Source organism: Pristis pectinata, chromosome 2, assembly GCF_009764475.1.
Source record: "Pristis pectinata isolate sPriPec2 chromosome 2, sPriPec2.1.pri, whole genome shotgun sequence".
NCBI lineage: Eukaryota > Metazoa > Chordata > Chondrichthyes > Rhinopristiformes > Pristidae > Pristis > Pristis pectinata.
Genome location: NC_067406.1, coordinates 115,967,067 through 115,987,258, shown reverse-complemented (window position 1 = coordinate 115,987,258; position 20,192 = coordinate 115,967,067). Strand labels below are relative to the sequence as shown.

The 20,192-nt window shown below is 39.7% G+C and overlaps 1 protein-coding gene across 1 annotated transcript; it reads right to left on the bottom strand.

Moving 5' to 3' along the window:
• Nucleotides 1–9,176: 9,176 nt before the first annotated feature.
• On the bottom strand, nt 9,177–17,429 carry LOC127586300 (immunoglobulin J chain-like). The gene is made up of 4 exons (XM_052044131.1): nt 17,265–17,429; nt 13,163–13,289; nt 12,068–12,148; nt 9,177–9,563 (listed from the first exon to the last, which is right to left on the bottom strand). Exons 1-4 carry the CDS (start codon nt 17,326–17,328, stop codon nt 9,305–9,307), a joined length of 531 nt encoding a protein of 176 aa, XP_051900091.1. The 5' UTR covers nt 17,329–17,429; the 3' UTR covers nt 9,177–9,304.
• Nucleotides 17,430–20,192: the final 2,763 nt, after the last annotated feature.

Here is a 20,192-nt window from a genome sequence, read left to right as displayed (position 1 = left end):
ATGTGGAAGTATCTTTACTTTTATAGATTTAGTTCCTCGGTCAAATACTTATTAAGTCCGTTTGAACACTGAAAGGAGGATCTGGCACCTTCCTGTGCTGTGCTGTAAATTTCTATATTTTAATATCTTAACCTTGGTAAAAGGGAGACTAAGGTCCTGGACTTGTTAGAGATGTTATTTTACATAAATAAGCCTCCTAAGCACTGATCTCTGAAAGTGCAACTATAAAACAAACTGTTTCAGATTCGAGCATCTGCAGTCTCTTGTCTCTAAAAGTGTAGCTCTCTATTTAGAGCATCGAAGGAGGCCTGTGGCCAAAACAAACTATTTGGGCTAATACCACTTCCCAGCTCTTGATCTGTAGTTTATGGTGCTTAAAGTGAACTTTCATTCTCCTTTTAAATGTGATTAAGGTTTCTACCTCAACCATCCCAGGCAGTGAGATGGAGAGTTACTGACCCTGAATGCTGCTTGCAGCAGCAGCACAGTACTTTACACACGACAAACATAAGTTAACATAAATGATTGTAAGTTAGACATACACAACTGTACAAGATATACAGCAAAAAATTCTCAGGCTGTGTGGCCTACATCTGTGCTTAATTTGTATATTCCTAATAACTTTTCCCCCAATTTCACTTTTTGCATATGTGCTTCACGAGTCTGGTGCCCCAAAATAATATCGAGGTGCAGTTTCTCAGCATTGCAGTAAAACTCCATTAACCTGGCTCGCTAGAGACTTTGGTGCTGGACTATTGGTGGATTTCCTGGATTATTGAACGATATGAATATTAATACTGCAACATGCTTTTAATTCATTTTGTTTTGTATGTTATACAGTGGAATGATAAATGTTCCATGAACCCACAAGTTTAAAAGGAGCATGGGAGACAGATCCAGCTGAGTGGGAAGGGAACACGGGAAGCAGGGTTATGGTGAGTGGGAAAGGAGTGCAGGAACCTGGGACCCGGTGAATTGGCAGGAAACATGACCGATTTCGCTTGGTGAGCCAGATGCTGAATAGTTGGAGCAGATTATCAGTTTCTACTTGCAGCAAGCAAGCAAAAGTTCATGTACTTTTTTTTAATATAAAGCTTTGTTTTCAGCATAAACTTTGGCACTGATATTCCAGAAACCATTCAAAAGTTTTTTGCCTTTGATAATGTTTGTCAAAATTGCTTCTAGCAGTCCTACATATGATTTTCCATATTCGGGAGTGCTCATTCCGCACTTCCAGTACAGTGCTCCCAGTGGCCGGAGGTTCCATCAAGAACTTCAACTATTTTAGACTTATGCACCTGTGCATCACAATGCAGGAGTTGGCTGGAGTTGGAGCTGAAATGCCCACACATCCATCATCTTGCTCTGCTGCTGGGGGATAGTGTGGAGCTAGGGAGTCAGGTGCACTTCATGTCTGGCCCTTTAGAGCAGCTAAGCCTTGCGTAAGTTGTCAACCCCATTTATTTCAATAGGATTCCTGACTGTGAATTAAAGGCTAGGTGCAATAAGTGATTCGTTTATTGCACTTTGCCTCATTGTGATGTTTTCAACTAACTTCTAAAACTTTTAAGATGTTGTAAATGATTTTTGTACTATTGTCAGTCTTTTAATTTTTCTTAATTAAATCTGAACTATTATCAGAGGCAAAACTATTTTTTAAAAATGGTTTTGGGGATGGTAGTGAGCAGAAGGGCCATCGGATCTTGGGAATTAATTGATACAACAGAATGACTAATAGAAAGTGGGTGCAGCTGCAGGAAATGAACAGTCTGGTGTAGTTGGTGGTCCAGGTGGAGCACAATTATGAATGGTGACTCACTGTTTTCTGTTACTGAGATTCTGTAGTTGGAATGATCGTTATTGCTAAGTAAAAGGATGAATGAGAATTACCAGCTCTTCAAAATCTCCACAATGATGGTCTGAGAGTGAGTGCCTTGGAGAAAATATTTAAGTCATATATTTAGCAATCAGCTTCAAATTAACTTATAATGAAAATGCATCGAATTATCTTTTGGAGACTACTGAACCCTTGTCCAGTCACTTCTCACCTACATCTGGGACACTTTGCATGCCCTCCACTATTTCAATAGTTTCCAATTCCCTGGCTCCCACTCCCTCATCTTCACCATGGACATCCAGTCTTTATACATCTCCATTCCCCATGAGGAATGTTTTAAAGCCCTCCACTTCTTTCTGCAATAAAGATCCAACCAGTTTCCCTCTACCTATACTCTCATCTGCCTGGCTGAATTTGTTCATACACTGAACAACTTTTCTCTTTTGACTTCTCATTTCCTACAATCAAAGGTGTAGTCATGGGCACTTGCATTGGCCCCAGCTATTCCTGACTTTTTGTTGGTTACATGGAATGGACCTTGTTTCAAACTTTCTCTGGTACCACTCCTCAACTCTTTCTCCATTACCTTGACAGCTGCATTGGTACTGCTCCTACACTCATGCAGAGCTCACCTTCTCTACTCACTTTCACCATGGACTCAAATTCACGTGGACCACTTCAGACACTTCTTTGTTCCTTTTCTAGATCTCTCTATCTCCATCTCAAGAGACAAACTATCCACCAACATATACTATAAAGTACCGTTCCAGGTAGGCAGAGATTGACACGTTATGGTTGATGGAACCCCCACATGCATCTCCTCCATTTCTTGCACTTCTGCTCTCATCTCACCCACCAGACAACAGGGTTAGAGTTCCCCTGGTCCTTGCCTTTCTACCCACCAGCCTCCACATTCAGCTTGTCTTTCTTCTATTGTTACCACCAGCTACAATCTGATTCCACCACCAGCCACATCGTCCCCTCCCCATCCTTTTCTGTCTTCCACCGGGACCACATTCTCTGTGACTCTGTGGTTCGCTCATCCCTCCCCCCTCCCCCAGGCACTTTCCCCTGTGACCACAGGAGGCAGAACACCTGCCCCTACACCACCTCCCTCCCCACCATCCAGGGAGCTAAACGGCCCTTCCAGGTGAGGCAGAGGTTCACTTGCACCTCCTCCAACCTGGTCTATTGTGCTCAGTGCTCTTGATGTGGCCTCCTCTACATCAACCGCTTTGCCCGAGCACCTGCACTTTGTCTGCTATGGCCATCTTGAGCCATTTTCATTCCCTTCCCCATTCCCACACTGACCTGTCTGTCTTTAGTCCCCTCTAATGCCAGAGTGAGTCCAAAACGCAAAGTAGAAGAACAGTGCATCGTATTCCTCCTGGGTAGTCTACAATCTGACAACATGAACATTGAATTCTCCAATTTCAGTTAACCTGTTTTCTTTCCCCCCCCCCCCACCCCCACCCTGGTTTGAACAACTTGTGAATATTGTGTGAATATCGAGTGGGGTAGTGATTCCCACAAGACGTACATCGATTGGGGTGGTTACACCAAGTGTTTTTCAAAAATTGCTTCGGTCATTATGAACCATACACAGGAGGAGGACCAAACACAGAGGAAGTATGATGAATAGGGTATTAAAAGACATAGGCAAGAGTTTCTGTCAGGGGCCAGGACCCTTCCAGATTTTCAATACTACCAGGAAACCCACTGCCCCACGCCCTCATGACTGACACCACACCAGAACCTAAGTGTACTGAAACCCAGTGCAATACAAAGGGGGTGGGATTAGTGTTAGAAGATATAGGGGAATGTGTCACTTTGGTACCAGGTTATCGGCATGTACAGATAATTTTTAATCTAACTGGAAATAATGGTGTTCACCTACAACGAAACAGTTATTCACCCATCTCCTTGGGAGACACCTAAGCAGGAATGAGTTTAAACCAGTCAAAAACAGAAGGAAGAGAGAACTGTTGAAATTGGTAGGAGCAGGTTGTGCATTAGGGGTATCAACAATCAATATCTTAGATATAGCATAATTAGATAACCAGATGCAATCTTTCCAGCAGAAAATGCAGAATATTACTGGAGAAAGTTATCAGCATCAGACACTGACTAACCAGCTGGGTCAGGATGCATCCCAGGTGACTCTGGATGCAGTTAAGTTTCTGAAGTCCCTTCAAGATGTAACAAACCTGATTATTGACCGTTTAAGCATCACTTCTAGGACAGCACATAGGGCTCAGGTATGTACCACCTATACTAGTTGGGTACTGGCTATAATTGGCACAAATTTATCACAACATGATGCACATCAAGTACCAAATTGGGTATCAGATGAGCACCTAAAGGATTGTGTTGGAGACAAGGTACTCTTATGCCACCTTAGAAGTCTTACATTAGCCAACAGGGTACTGGGTACCTGTGATGATGGTAAAGGAAAGTTTTACGTCGGTGCAGTGTTCCACATTTTCTGACATGGGAACAATTTAACCTACCCTTTGAAAAAGGTTCACAATGTGGGTAAATATCATGAGAACACTTAAATATACTTAAGTAACCTACCAACACATGCCATTGTTATAAATGGTACTGGGAAAGGGATAGATTTATCAAGATGCCATCAAGGGGGAGACCACTGGGCCTGTCCAGAAGAGATGACAAGAAACTTACAAATTGTGGTTTCAGTATGTATTAAAATTGTTCATTGTTCATTTTGCCTGTGAATAATCTTTCTTGCAATATGCACCGGTGTGACAGATGTACTATATAGCAACAGCAGCCACAAGTTACACCAAGAGATGGAGACAATGCCCTTTAGAAGGTCACAACGTAGCCATTGGGAATATGACTCTAGATCTGGCTACTGGAGGGCAAATTCTGTCCCAGCCAGTAGTAAATATGGTAACGAAAGAAAACCTCATGATCCAACGCACTGATACAGATTGATATTTGTGGAGGTATGTTGTCACTTAGTTGCCACCGATTCCTCACTTGACTGCAGATTGGATATAAGTTGAGGAGGAAGCAAAAGAGAGAATCTGTCAATGGAATAAGCACACTAAAGAAATTAAAACTCTCACTGATAAGTCAAATGAAATGTTGCGTAACCCAGATTTTTGGGATAAGTTTTGGAAATGGGGGACAAACATCCAGATACATCCCTGGCTTAGGATCTTGTTGCATCTTGCCGTAATTGTAATATTAATTGTGCTTGTAGTTTATTTTAGCTTACTACCTTAAGCAAGAGGTTAGGTGACTGCAGCCCCAGGCCTCCTCTATATCATATGATTTATTATCTATATGGAATCTGCTTTATAATAATCTCACTGTTTAACATTTATATTATCAATTTGTAGTGCTTTATTCCTTTCTTTTTGTTATGAGTACTAATGAGGAATCAAGGGATGGAGTGCAAGGAAAGAGTTAAATTAGCTGGAAGTCGTTCCTGATTCCTCCTTAGTATGTGCAGTAGTTTGTAACCCAAAATGGTGGTTGTAAGACAAAATAGTGTCAGCTTGGAATGTGGTAATACCTTGATGATGTGCATGGATGCACATCCTTAGGATTAGATACTGGTGAAGAATGTTTTCTTCTTTGCAGACCTGCTGTCACCGTGTCTAAGTTACGTGCCTAGGTCGAAGGTTGCGAGTGACAGGCTGATACCACTAGGGAATGGAAAAGTACTGGGGTAAAAGTTATGTTAAGTTTTTGAAGGGTATAAAAGGGGCATCTTCTTTGTGCAAATCGGAACCTTCCCTTAGGCTGGGTCACAACCAGTGCTAGGAGACAGAGAGAAGGCTGCATGAAAGGCTGTCGGACACCTGAGGTTCCCTCTGACATTATATAGATCGGTTCATTGATTGGTTGATAAGTATTATTTTACCTCCTCCTGTATTTTGTTGTGTTCTTCCTTTCTGTATTTTATTCTTTACATAGCTCCAATAAAGTAGTTTCTATAACCTTTAACGAGTGTACAGTGCTTCCTTTGTGAATACCTCTTGCTGCTGAACAAGGAATGAACTTTAAAATATTTTCGTTACGGTCCTCCTATAGTCGTCCTTTCCCAACCTTCCTCCCCCAACGATTCGATCTGCCCATCACTTACACACTCGTCTCACTAGGTCACCTCCCCCCACTGTTCCCATCTGCCCACCTTACCTTCCTTATTTGATTCCATGATCCATCTTCCTTTCTGACTAGATTCCATCATCTGCAGCCTTTTATTTCCTCCACCTATCACCTCCCAGTTCCTCGCTACTTCCATCATTCCCTCCCCCACCTAACTCCACCTGCCAAACAACCCCTCCTCGCGTGGATCCACTTATTGCTTACCAGCTCTTGCCCCACCTCTCCCTTCGCCTATCTCCCTTCTACTCTTTCAATTCAGCTGAAGGGTCTTGACCTGAAACATCAACTGTTCATTTTCCTCCATAGATGCTACCTGACCCGCTGAGTTCCTCCAGCAGCTCATTTTTTTGACTCCCTGGTCTGTTTATCCCTCCCGACCCAACTTCCCTGCAACTGTGGGAAGTGCAACACTTCTTGCACTTCCTTCCTCACCACCATCTAGGGACCTAAGCAGCCTTTCCAGGTGAGGCAAAGATTCACATGCACCTCCTCCAACCTCATCTACTGCACTCGATGATCCCCATGTTGCCTCCTCTACATCAGCGAGACCAAGTGCAGACTGGGCCACTGTTTTGCAGAGCACTGATGCTTTCGTTGCATGCCACTTCAATTCGTCTTCCCATTCCCACAGTGACCTGTCCATCCTCTGCCTTCTCCACTGCCAGAGTAAGGCCCAATTGCAAACTAGAGCATAGTCTGAAAAACACTATGATGTTGGAGGAACTCAGCAGGCCAGGCAGCATCTGTGGAGAAAATTCTCCCACTTTAAGTAATTCCCACCCCCTTCCCCACAAACCCCTCCCCCTCCACCATGCTTCTCTTCTTCCCTTTCCTAGCCTATCTCCCTTTTTTTCCTCTCGCTCCTTACCTTTGACCCATCTCCCGGTGGATCTGCTCTCCCCGCCTTCCCCGCACCTGCCTATCACTATCTCTTACCTGCATCTACCTATCACCACCTTGTTCCCACCCTGCCTCCCCTCTTTTGTCCACTATCACTGCTCTGCTTTTCCCTCCTATATATTGGGCTTCCCCTTTTCCTATCTTTAGTCCTGAAGAAGGGTCCTGACTTGAAACATTGACCGCCTGCTTTTCTCCACGGATGTTGCCTAACCTGCTGAGTTCCTCCAGCGTCATCGTGCTTTTTATCTAGATTCCAGCATCTGCAGTCCTTTATTTCTCTGACACTTCATATTCTGCCTGGGTAGTCTACAACCCAATGGCATGAACACTGAATTTTCAAATTTCAAATAACCCTCACCTCTTGTGTTTATTTTAATCTTGCACCCCCTCCCTTCTGATCCTCCCCTGGTCCTCCCATTTTAGTCCCCTTCCCCATAAACCCCGGCCACCCCTCCATCACCCATTTTTGTCACCCTCCTCCTGGTTCCATCCACCTACTACCTCACATTTCACCCCCCTGATGCCCTGCCCTGTCTGGTTCTGTTTGCCCTACATCTCTCCCCTAATGGTTCCCATTATCACCTTCTTATCAGATTCCAGCCTTGGTAGACTTTGTATTCCTGCTTATCACCCTCCTATCCATCTCCACCTTCACCCTCGCTTTGCCTCACCTGACTCCATCTGCCTCTTTTTTTTCCTGTCTGCCTTCATCTACCATCCACCTGAGGAGGGTCTTCCAACTCCTTCCCCCTCCCCCTCCTGGCTCAATCTGCCCATCTGCAGAGTGAGAGATGAACTGGAAGCTCAGAGAATGTGTAAGGAAATGTGAAACCTGCAGATTTCCATAAAGGAACAAGTCAAAGGAAATGTTTCACTCTCTTCAAGTCCGAGATAGACTCTGGGCCAGATGGAAACACTGGGGGAAGCACTGTTAACTCTGCAGAGAGAGAACATTACAGCTTACCACATCCCCTGGAAAACTACAACCAGTTGGCACCAGATCCATCAGCCTAGGAACCTGGAAGACTTTACACCAAAGTAAAGTACGCAGAGACTGGACAGTTATCCTGGATTTATATTTGTTGTTAAAGGAAAGACGTCACGTTCAGGTTGGTTAAAAACATTTGAAGAACTGCATCATGTAACCAACTTGCTGAGTTGGTACAATTGTTCGATCTGGAAATTAATGTGCCTCTATGGGGTAAGCACACAATATAAATACTGTCTTGGCTCTCTGAAGGCACTTTTATTAATAAAGAACTGTATTTGTTTTATTAGCGATGCTGTAGTACCTTACAAAAGGATTGAGAGTTAGGGCCGATTCTGGGTGTCTGATCTGGACTCAGCCTGTGAAAGAGTTGGGCTTTGCCTCATCTCCCCATGCTCCTATACATGTTTTTTTCTTGCTTTCTCTCACCTCAGTCTGGCTCTTTCTCCCCTTCTCTATCCCTGGCCAGGCTCACTCCACTGTTCCACCTTCAACCTGTGCTTTATTTGTTACAATGAGGGTGACAGATTTTGCATTATACAATGAGGGTATTTTCAGCACTCCTTCACTTGTATAATGTAACACGGGCAATAGAGAGTTGCAGTGCATAATTACATCCTCTTCCTCATCCTTCACTGTTTAACTCTTCTCCATCTGAATGTTTGTAGATCATTGCAATTGAGTTAAAACCAAGGATTTATGCTGTATTCTCACTACAAAACATCTCAAAGATGTTTCTTTTTATAAAGCTTATCATTGAGTCTTTAATGAGATGAAGGGCCTGTATTGTGCTGTACTGTTCTATGATTCTATGTAATAAACTTCATTATTGCTAAAGTAATCCTTTGGCCATAAGGAATTAATTTTATGTTTGTGGATAGAGATTGTCAATGAAGTATTTGAAAATATTGGCTCTTTGGAATAATGAAAACAATATTTTTTAAATATTTATGAAACCTCACTAATTTCTGCTTATGTTCTGATGTATTTGCAAATAGTTTGAAATATTTATGGAAAAGTGCACCACCTCCTTTCTGTTTGTGGCCAATGAAAACTTTTTTAATGTGATCAGACTGCTTGAAGACACCATATTTGCCAGTAATTTCCTGGAATAGTTGTTGTTATTGTTCCACTGCTGACCACAGAACTCAGGGTCAGGTTTTCATATATTTCTACAATTCCCGTTTGTACAAAATGTATTGAATGGCAGTCTGCCATATCTATCCATCGGCTTCATTTCGTTTGTCACCAAAAAAGAGAAGCAAACTCTGACACATTACAAATGATGCTGCAATACAAAGAACAGGATTTGCACAAAACATGTTTTGATGCTATGAAGCATTTTATGATCTGTTTAAAGATGACAAAAGGCTAATGTGACAATGTCAAAGCAGAAAATGCATTAAGGAAATGGATGTAATTCTTTGAAGAACAACCTATGGAGCATCTGACATTGAAGATGGATCATATGTTGTTTCAATAGGAGGCTGTGTGGGCTCTGGAATCCAGTGGTTCTGTTCGTGTCTGAGGCATTCGGGATTCAGAACAGCATCCATTTGTCTGCCATTTCCCAGGTTGATTTTATGGTACAGGCATTCTTTGTTGTCACTGCTGTAACAGGTATCTGCAGAGGGAGGTTCGGGTTTGCACTGGGGTTCTCCAGGTGAGGTTGGCTTTTGGTTGCAATCCTTGCAGCTGCAACAAGATATGATTAAAGATATAATTTTCATTACAAACACCTTCATGTGCCTGAAGCCTGCCTACAGCTTCTCTTTCATAGTATCAATATATTTCAGGACTCACTTGTTCTCTTCATTGAAATCCCAAATTTGCATGACCTTCTCCACAGTAAATACAGACAAGGTGTATTAATTTAAGACCTTGCCCATCTATCATGGCTCCACAAGGGGATCTACTCTCTCACTAGTTACCCTTTTGCTCTAGTTATACTTGTAGGATTCTCCTTTACCTTATCTAGCAAAGCTACCTCTTTGCCCTTCTTATATCCCTCAAGTGTACTCCTACATCCCTTGTACTCTACATCTCTTATACTCCTCAAGGGATTTGCTTGATCCCAGCTGCCTGTACTTGACATACGCCTCCTTTTTCCTGACCAGAGCATCAATATCCTTCATCAGCCAGGGTTCCCTATTCATGCCAGCTTTGCCCTTTACTCTGACAGGAACATGTCAAAATAATTCTTCTTTAAATTAATTTTCCTATTCATTTGGCATGTTCTGCATATCTTTTAGATCAAATTAATGTCCATTTGCAGAGAATTCAAAAGAAAAAATCAATAATATAATCATGCCTGTTGTACAAGTTGAGAATGAATGCAATATTGATAATCTTCCAATTATAGTGCTGTTCACAAGCTGGCCTCAAAGCTGCTTATGATTTCTTTTCTCCTTTCTGGAGTCTTTTGTGGTAATGTGTCAAATTCTGAATTGAAAAGTTATTGTTTCTTTTGAAGTCATCTCATCATCCTGTGCAAAGACGTAAACGTGAAGATATGTATTTGAGGGCAGCACAGTGACGTAGCCAGTACAGCTGCTGCCTCCCAGTTCCAGTTACTTGGGTTCAATCCTGATATCTCATCCTGTCTGTGTGGAGACTGCATGTTCTCCCTACAACTATGCAAGTTTCCCCCAGGTGCTCCAGTATCCCTTATGTCTAAAGACATGCTGGTTGTGTAGTCAATTGGTTACTAGTAGGTGGGTAAAATCCATGTTTCCTTACAACATGGATTTGCATGGTCTCCTTCTATGCCAGCTCACAGAGCAACCCCATTCCCCACTAGTTTTCCCTGCACCCAGTTCTCCCTAGATTCCCAGCGTCTCCCCTAAGATTCTATAACCCAGATGCAACTGGAGCAATTTGCAGCAGCTTATTAACCTGCCAATCCACATGTCTTTGGGATGTGGGAGATAACCAGAGCATCCAGGGGGAAACAAAGAATGTCACAAGAGAATGTGCAAACTCTACAGCAGAGGTCAGGATTGCACTGGGTCACTGGAGCAGGGAGGCTGTAGCTCTACTTGCTGCACTACTGTGAGCTAAAAATTCACACCATCAAATATATGGTTTGGCACTTGCACCTGCATATTTACAAAAAGAATTTACTGCATAATTATAGCTGTTTTCTATCATTTTCATGTGATTAGCAGCTTCACAGGGTGCATGGAATTATTTTTCAAACAAACAGAAAATCCATTTATGCGTTTAAGGGAGCTTACATCAAACTTCCATCAAAGTTATATCAGGGGCATGGGAACATGAACAGTTTAGAGGAATGTTCTGGTTTTAGTGTCAACCACATATTACCACTTAATTCTTGTCCTTTCTCCTTGTCAATATGCCATTAAACAAAACTTTGGAACATTAGAGACCATTCAAACAATGATGTTTGTGGTGCTTTAAAATAAGTGTCCAGTTTAATTCTACATCCAGCTTTTCCCCAAACCTTTGCAAATTAACCCTCGTTAAATACGTTTTATTGTCTATTGAAAGTTCCTCTTTCATATTATGCATCACAAATCTTAATAATCCTCTGAATGAAAGCCTTTTCCTAATTTTCTTTTTGGTTGTTTTGACTGTTTTACCCATTCACTTATCCGAGAAGGCAGTTCCTTTGGCACTATGAAAAGCCATCATAATTCTGAATACATCCATTAGGTCTCCTTTCCACCAAAATGTTCAACTGAAGCAATCATGCAGTTACAGAGTCATAGAGAGAAACAGCACGGAAACAGGCCCTTTCACCCACAGAAACCAACAAGCACCCATTTTTACACTAATCCTAATCAAACCCATTTTATTCTACCCACATTTACCATTAACTCTACCACTCATCTACACATTAGGGGCAACTTTACAGTGGCCTATTAACCCGCCAGTGTAGATGTTTAAGGGATGCAGGAGGAAACCAGAGCACCGTGAATTCCACTTGGTTATAGGGAGAAACTCCACAAAATAGCACCCGAGGTCAGGATTAAACCCAGAACACAGCAACAACCTTACTAATTGCACCACTGTGCTACCCAAGTCATTCATTTGTTTCTGAGTAATCTTGAGGTGGCCTAATTACGCCATTCATTCCATATATTAAAATTTGAATGCCAGATGCCAGGTGTAGGGTGTATACCGAAACCTGTTCTAAAAATATCTTGCAAAAAAAATGACAGAAATAAATATCATACAAATCTGAAATTTTGTAGACAAACTTGGTCCGAAGAGGGGAGGTTGGATCTGAAATGTTCTCTCTGCTCCTCATGGGAACTCTGTAATATAAGAACAATTAACACCCATTTTAAGATTACCAGAGATTGGCAGCCAAATGCTAAGAAGTCATTCTGCACACGGATAGCTTTCATTGATGATGCGGTTAGGTTAATGCTGTTAAGTAAAGGATTAAAGTTGAAGTCAATAATTAAAATAATCATCTGAAGACTTTTGCCTGTGGCTACAATAACAATAGAAAATGAGGACATCCAACATATCTATTGTAACTGTTAATTAGCAAACCTCACAATGATTATAAAGGTTAGACCAAGTTGAACCTGAATCAGTTTTGGATGACAAAGTTGCTCCAGAAAATGATGCGCAGTGAACTTTTATGATACATAATGATACACAATGAACAGGTGAATTGATTATCTCAGTGACTGGAAATGATTCCAGAAAATTGTCCTTCAGATAAAAGAGGAGGCAAGAAGTAATTGGGTATCATATTATGTTAGTGCATTTAGGGGTGGATAAAAGTTCCACAGATGGTTAGATGGTGTCTATTCTTTTCCACGGCCCAGTACTACTTATAGTCACTACACAGCCTATGAATTGCTCATATGGTGCCTCATCCAGCAACAACAGCTAACTGTTTATTATGTCAAGATAAATTCAGCCCTCTGTGGTAATCTTGACTGCGGATGCAACTACATTCAGTTTTTAGCTTAGTGCAGCAACAGTTTTCAGTTCATTTTGTGAAAAAGCACCAACATGAATAATTGGACCTTAACTCAGGATAATGCTTCTCTTCCCATTGGAACTTAGCAATGAAATTCTTACATACACAAATAGAATCTTAGCTTTTATAGATTTCCTGCTTCCATGTTCATTCTGGGAATAAAATGGTTGTTAGAGGTGGGGATGGGATCTGATTTCAACCAATAAAATGATTGTTACAAGGATCGAGTGAACCATAGCACAAAATTGTCTACAATCACTTTCCAATAATTTGCTTTCTTATTTTTTTAACAATGCGAATATGATCAGCATATGAAAATGCATTTACTTACATAATTTTTATATCTCTCATGAGCTGCTCCACACGTCCACCAGTAGGCGATTCACTAACAACCGTTTTGGACGTCACAGTCAGGCACTTGCATTTTGATTTAACTAGAAGGTGGCTTTCCGAATCAGCTGTAAAATAATAGACAGTAGCACTGTTATTATAAATGAAGAGATGGTATTTTCTGTATAGCAAACCCGAGTATATTTTTAATATATCTGTTAAGTGGCTTGCCAGTACAGGCAAAACTATGGTATCAGAAATTAAAGATAAGATAGCTCTGCTTTTCAACTACATGCTTTAAATCTATTGAGTAAAATGCAAAGGACCAATGTTCTTTAATAAAAGGATATTGGTGTGCTGGGATTGGCTTAAAGCTTAAGCAGAAGACTGGAAAGGGATAGCAGGTGGTCAGAATTCTAGATGACTGTAAACACCATCCCTGAATGCCCAGACTTTATCAGCATTGTCTAATGAGAAACTAGCTTTCGCATCGGTTACTGCAGATGTCTAAGCAATCCGACGTTAATATCCTATCATATAGCTGGTGTTACTCTGCAAAATAATATACCGTTTATTCTGAAAATAATGACTTCATTCAAGTCATCATTACATATGGTGATTACATGATCCACGAGCAAGGCCACTTAGCACATCCACTCAGAGAAATTGTTTTACTTTTACTCTTGTCCTCAAACCTATAACACGTTAGGACACCAGAGCATAAGAAACTGAAGCAGGAGTAGGCCTTTTGCCCACTTGTGCCCCTGCCATTCGTTAAGATCATAGCTAATCTTTCACCTCAACGTCACTTTCTTGTCCTAAACTCATATCCCTTGATAGCTAATGATCTGTCTTGAATATATTCATTGACTGAACCTCCACAGATTCCTTGGATAGAGAATTCCAAACATTCATTACCCTCTAGGTGAACAATTCTTTTCTCATCTCCGTTCTGAATGGCCAAACTCTTTTGAGTGTAACCCTTGGTTCTAGATAACCTAGCCAAGGGAAACTTAATCCCTGAATCTACCTTGTCAAGCCCCATAAGGATTTCAATGAGATCACCTCTCATTCTAATACACCCAAGGCAGTATAGTCCAGTCTGCTTAATCTCTTCTGGTACAGCAAACCTTCCAAACTGGCATCAGTCTGGCGAACCCTTGTTGCATTTTCTGAATGGCAGGTATACCCTTTCTCGTACAAAGTATTCTAGATGCAGCCTCAATAAGCCTGTATAATTGCAGTTAAGCATCTTTAGTCCTGTACTTAAATCTTTTTGCAATAAAGACCAACGTACCTAATTGCTTGTTATATCTGCTTGTTAACTTTTAGTGATTCATGTAAAAGAACACCTAGGTTTTTCTAAGCACCAACACCATTCAGTCTTTCAACATTTAAGAGATACTCTGGATTTCTATTTTTTCTGCCAAAGTGGATGAACTCACATTTTGCCACAATTGTGTCTTGTCTATTCACTCACCCTGTCTCTATCTCCCTGAAACCTCTATGTACCCTTCTCACAAATATTGCCTCCTAGCAATGTAGCAAGTGCAAATTTGAATATTTTACATTATATCCAAATTGATGTAGACTGTGAACAACTGCTGCCCCAGCACTGATCCTGGCATTGTCACCTCACCCAAAAATAACCTGCTTATTAATTTTCTGTCCATTAACCAATCCCCACTTCATACGAGTATAATGCCCTCAGCACTGTGAGCTCTAACTCTGTTTCATAATCTATTGTTGATACCTTATTGAATAACTTCTGAAATGCCAAATACACCACATAAGCTAGTTTGATAATGTTAAATTCCTTATGTTCATCATTCATTCTGCAATTCTCTACTATTTCCTGATGGTTTTTTGAGTTTTCTTCTGTGAGGACAGACAGAAGTTATTGATTAGGCTTGGTAATGGATAGATTTGTGGACAATGACATTGTATTTATTTGGTCATGCAATCTCTTTGCTTGTGGATATGATTGCCTTGACATTTGGTGGTCCCATTGATTTATGAACAGTAAAACTGTGTACTCCCCATTTACTGTGAACAGTAAAACTGTGTACTCCCCACTATAATTTCCCATTTCTGTCTGTTAGGGAGCTGCATTAATTTCAGTTAATCTTTTACATATCTGAATAAAAGCTTTTACAATCTTTTTGTTGTTGCTCCCTGGACTATCCTCATATTTTATTTTCCTTTTCAATGTCTTTGTTGGATTTTAAATTTTTCACAATCCTCAGGCTTCTTCCTTTGATTTTCTTAGTTAGAATTCTTTCCCTCAACTGTTTATACCATTTTTAATATCAATGTTACGCTTTTTTGTTTTTCCTAATAATTCCTTGTGCAAAATTTTATCAAGCAATTTCCCTGTCCTCGTATACAATGTCCATAGGTATTACCCTAACTACCCACCTTCTCAAACAAATTGTACTGGGTCAAATCCATGCTAATAGTCTTCCCAGTGACACTCGGATGCCATAACAATGGACCTCAAAGAAAGTGACCAGGACATAATCCAAAACCAACAGATTTGTGGTTATTGTCCCCAACACCCCCCCTCCCCACCCCCAATTCATAAATAATGCAGTGATAATTCCAGTTTTCCAAACAATTAGCAGAACTCTTGGAAAATTACTAAAATTATTTGCAGTCTTCTCAAGTTTTTTTAAATTCCCTGAAGTGAAGATCATCATGTCTTGAAGATCCGTTTACCAAAGATATGTTATTTTCCTCTTTACCATTTAACAATTATTGATTATATTTTTCCTTGATTTCAATTTTGCTTTTGTGTATTTTTTTTCTAAAAATTGATATAAAATATTAATTTCACAGGTACTCCATTCGTGTAGTGCTCAATACAATCTTATTTATGCCCTTGCCAGGTAGATTTTCCTGCTGATCATTATTTCTCCAAAAGCATTTATATTAAAATTATTTTTGGTTTTAACTTTGATAATGCTTGCAATTCTTTTTCATTTTCTTGCACTTATTACTTGATTTGCACTCCTGATATAACTTTCAGCTAAGTTGTACCACAGTTGGATGCCTTATTGAAAAAAGCTATATAATGGCTGGCATGAGAAATGGGAAAATCTCTTTTGGCTTTGGGATTAGAGGGCATAACGTTTAGTAGAGGGTGCTTTAAATTTTACAAGCACTGTACAGTGCAACACGAGTTCATTTAAATTAATTTTTATGAAACAATTCCATTTTCTTATATATTTTGGTGTTTTTAAAATATAATAGACTTTTATTTGAAACAGTCATCTTTAAAATAGCTTTATATATATGATTTTAAATTTTTATATCATATTTGTGGATTTTACCATAAACATTTTTATTTATAATTTTATATTTGAATTGTACTGTTCTTTCAGAATTTTTCAACTTTTCATTAACTTTGATATTTTTAAAGAAATAGAAGCCTAGTAGCTTGGATATGGAATTATAATAGATCATTTAGCTTGCTTTTGGACCTGTTCTGACATTCAGCATAAATAACTAAATGGAGATAAAGAATCCCAGCCCCCAACTGAGGTGTCTCTGATGAAGCGATGATATTCCTTTTCAGTGGATATACATGTAACAGATTGCCACTAGAACTAAACTGTAACAAACTTATGATGATTAGAAACTAAATGTTTTGTAACAGAGACTCATTTAAATGGTTATTCAAGTATGGTAGGAACAATACAAGTTAAAAATTTAAAAATATATTTTGTCAAAATGTGCAAAAGATGATCACATTCATAGCAAAGGGAAATACACAGTTTTACTATTCATAAATCAATAGGACCACCAAATGTCAAGGCAATCATATCCACAAGCAAAGGGATTGCATGACCAAATAAATACAATGTCATTGTCCACAAATCTATCCACACCAAGCCTAATCAATAACTTCTGTACCTGGTCATACCGATGTTTCCATGTACAATCAGTCCACTGATGGTGTTTCTAATTATCAGGAAGAAAAACCTCAGGCTTCTTCATTAATTTTTTGTTTTTATACTTCCTAAGTCTCTATTGGCTAACAAAACAGGAAATATTTATTCATCACATTGCATAATGAAAAATGTAATAATTAAACATCACACCTGTTGCAAGAAATGTGAAAAGCAGAATTGCTGCTAAAGGCCTCAGCATTTGCTTGCTCTTCATAACTGGAGTGTCAGCTTCTTTGGTCTTCCTTTTGATGTTCACTTAGTCTGATCTGTGAGCTTAAGTGAAATGAAAGACTAAAGTGTTTTGCCTGTATTATGAATTTGTTCCTTCAAATAGCTCCAGATCATTTTCGGTTCCATTTTAAGAAGTAGTTTCAATATAGAAACCAGATGCTAGTTCTCCTACTTTTGAATGAGGAGATTTTAAAAGACAAAAGGATGCATCTGAGATTAATTCAGACATTTATCTAACCATAGTTAGATATCTTACAATGATTTTTCTGAGTAGAAAAATGCTGTTGTGGTTTTATGCAGTGCAAGGACCAGTGGAGACCCACAGGTGGGATGAGAGATAAAGCATGGTGACGTGGCATAACGTAGTAATAGGAGGTGAAAAAAAGGAATAAAAAAAAACTTGCAAGTATTATCAAGTATTATTGACAAAACTAAAGGTATATTAAGTGGATGGCTGAGAAAATATGGGGCCCTCCAAAGACAGAAGCAAGGGACATTTTAAATGCAAATCAGGAAACCGCAGAGTAGTTTAAAAGATGCGAATCCTCACCATATGGATGGATACGAGGAAAGCTAAATATAAATCTAGTTAAGAAACTTACCAAGTTTTAAAGAAGTACAAAAAAAGTAATGGTGAAAATAACAGCCTAGAAATGCATTTGTAACAGTATTTTTTGTGTTAAAACAATATTAGCAATCTTCCTGATGCACCTTTGAAAATCTCTAAAAGAATATATCTGTTGGTATCTGCTTGAAAACAATGGTATCATCTTGCTCATGAAAAGCTGCTCTGTTTCAAGGACAGAAGGCATTACTAGTCAAAATCTCATGATTCTGGCACATATCCTGACAGCTCTGATATCATGAGGCAGCCTCTAGTGAGTCACACTGCAATGCAAGGAGGAATTTTCCAGCTACAGGGGAGTGTTGACAGCAAATGGATGAGTTCTCCACCGATGGGTTGGGGAGAGGAAGGGTGTGGGGGGGGGGGGAGGGGGTGGATGTTTTGGCAGATATAATCCAGGGGGCAGAGGAGCCTAAACTGGCTGGTGAAGAGTAGCGAGTGGAGGAGGCATCTTCCTTGTCCAACAACACTTCTTTTAGAAAGTTGCAGCATAGTTGCTGTGAGATCAGGAATGAATGCCTACACCTTGGAAATGCTGCAAATGTAGTTTCAAGTTCTGAATGGTAAAGACACATTAACCAAAATTCAAAGATTTCCCACCATAAAGACCAAGGTTCTGTTTTGCTTTTGTTAAGCAGCTGTGATTTAAGATATATATCAGCAGAAACCACCTGAAGAGTTCTGTGGCTACCTTCCTGAAAATGAGCTGACTTTGTCTTTGACTTTGAGAGGAATAGAGACACTTGTGAGAGCTTGTACTTGAGGTTTGAGAGTCACAGATTTGAGTGAGGACTACCTTGTGTGAGGGTAGCCTGAACAGATATTACTTCTGTGGAATATGTTGATAAGAGGGTATCTTCTGTATTGCAGGAGTGGATAACGTATTGAAATACCAGTTCTTTCCTCAAATATTTTTCTCTTTTTTTGTTAGTTTCTCATCTGATGAACATGGAACTACTCCTTTATTTGCAAAGACTTTCTGGTATTCCAGCCACTAACTTCTGAGGGCTAACCAACTGAGACCACCTGAGTATTGTAACTGGGATCTCATTTTGGGTCAGTTTACATTTTTGCAGATATGTATAGCATTCTGCCAATGAGTACAGAGGAAATGCATCTCTCTCTTTAAATAATGTTGCTTTGAAGCCTTCAACATCAGTAAAACTACTTCTGCTGTGAGTGAAGTGTGCCAATTGTTCTTTTGACCAATGTGGTTTAAAATCTCACTGGAGATGAATTTTGGACATTGAACTACTATTGATGTCATGTGGGCTTGCCTGATGGCAGAAAAACTGCACAAGGGTACAAGAAAATCTTGTGCTAAGAAATCGTACAATATTAAAAATTGTTAACTCTCCCAGAAAAATGCAGAAGCTCCGTTAATGCAGCGATGACATAATTTTCATCTGTGTAAAGCTGCCTTTTTCTGGTGTCTCAGAGATCAATTTCTAGATCAATAGTGCTGAAGTTGGATAAATCTGCAGGAATAGTGGGGGGGTTTGATGAGAAAATTTCTGATACATGATCTTTTGATCTTACAAAAATCTCTCAATTCAGAAATTGGTCCTTGCTATTACTTGAAGTATATCAATACCAAGCTCTTTAACTCTAAAAACTGCTAATTATGCACAGTTCTCTTCATTTGCTTATAAACAACATTCAGCTGTTAATCATTCAGAAGTCAGTTTCCAGTTGTACACGTGATCAATTCTGTCCATTGTTCCCTTGAAAATTGCTGGAGAAATACCCTTTTTTATAATGCAAAATTCACATTGTGATAATTGGGTGACTAAACAATCCCCTCACCCACCCCTTTGTTCACATGACGTGAATGTTGTTTGTTGTAATTTCATTACATAGTTTTTTCTCACTCTTGGACCAGTGATTACTTGTTGTCATCTCAAGAGAATATCATTCTGTTTGATCTTTAGAGCATCATCATGCAAAGGCACTTAAATGGGAAAAGTTCTGGGTTTTTCCAACATTTTGAAAAATTGAAAAATGCACTCCATCAATGATTCTGACATAAATATTTACAGACAGATGAATCCACAAGATGGAGTCATGGCTGTTGCTTGTTGTGTAGATCTGTAAATCTTGTGGACAGCCAGATCATAAGGTTCAGAGAAGGCAGTCAGATTCAAACAAACATTTATCACTGTATGGCTTCATTACTCTATTTATTTCCTTTACTTAGTGTAAAGTTCATCACAGAACATTAC

Bases quoted from the DNA above. Each gene is read 5' to 3' on its own strand.
- LOC127586300 (XM_052044131.1), bottom strand. From the start codon at position 17,328: ATGAAGAGCAAGCAAATGCTGAGGCCTTTAGCAGCAATTCTGCTTTTC. The intron at 13,290-17,264 runs GTGTGATGTTTA...ATTATTTTACAG, and splicing joins TTTCACATTTCTTGCAACAG to CTGATTCGGAAAGCCACCTT. The intron at 9,564-12,067 runs GTATGATATTTA...ATCTTGTTGCAG, and splicing joins GTCTACAAAATTTCAGATTT to CTGCAAGGATTGCAACCAAA.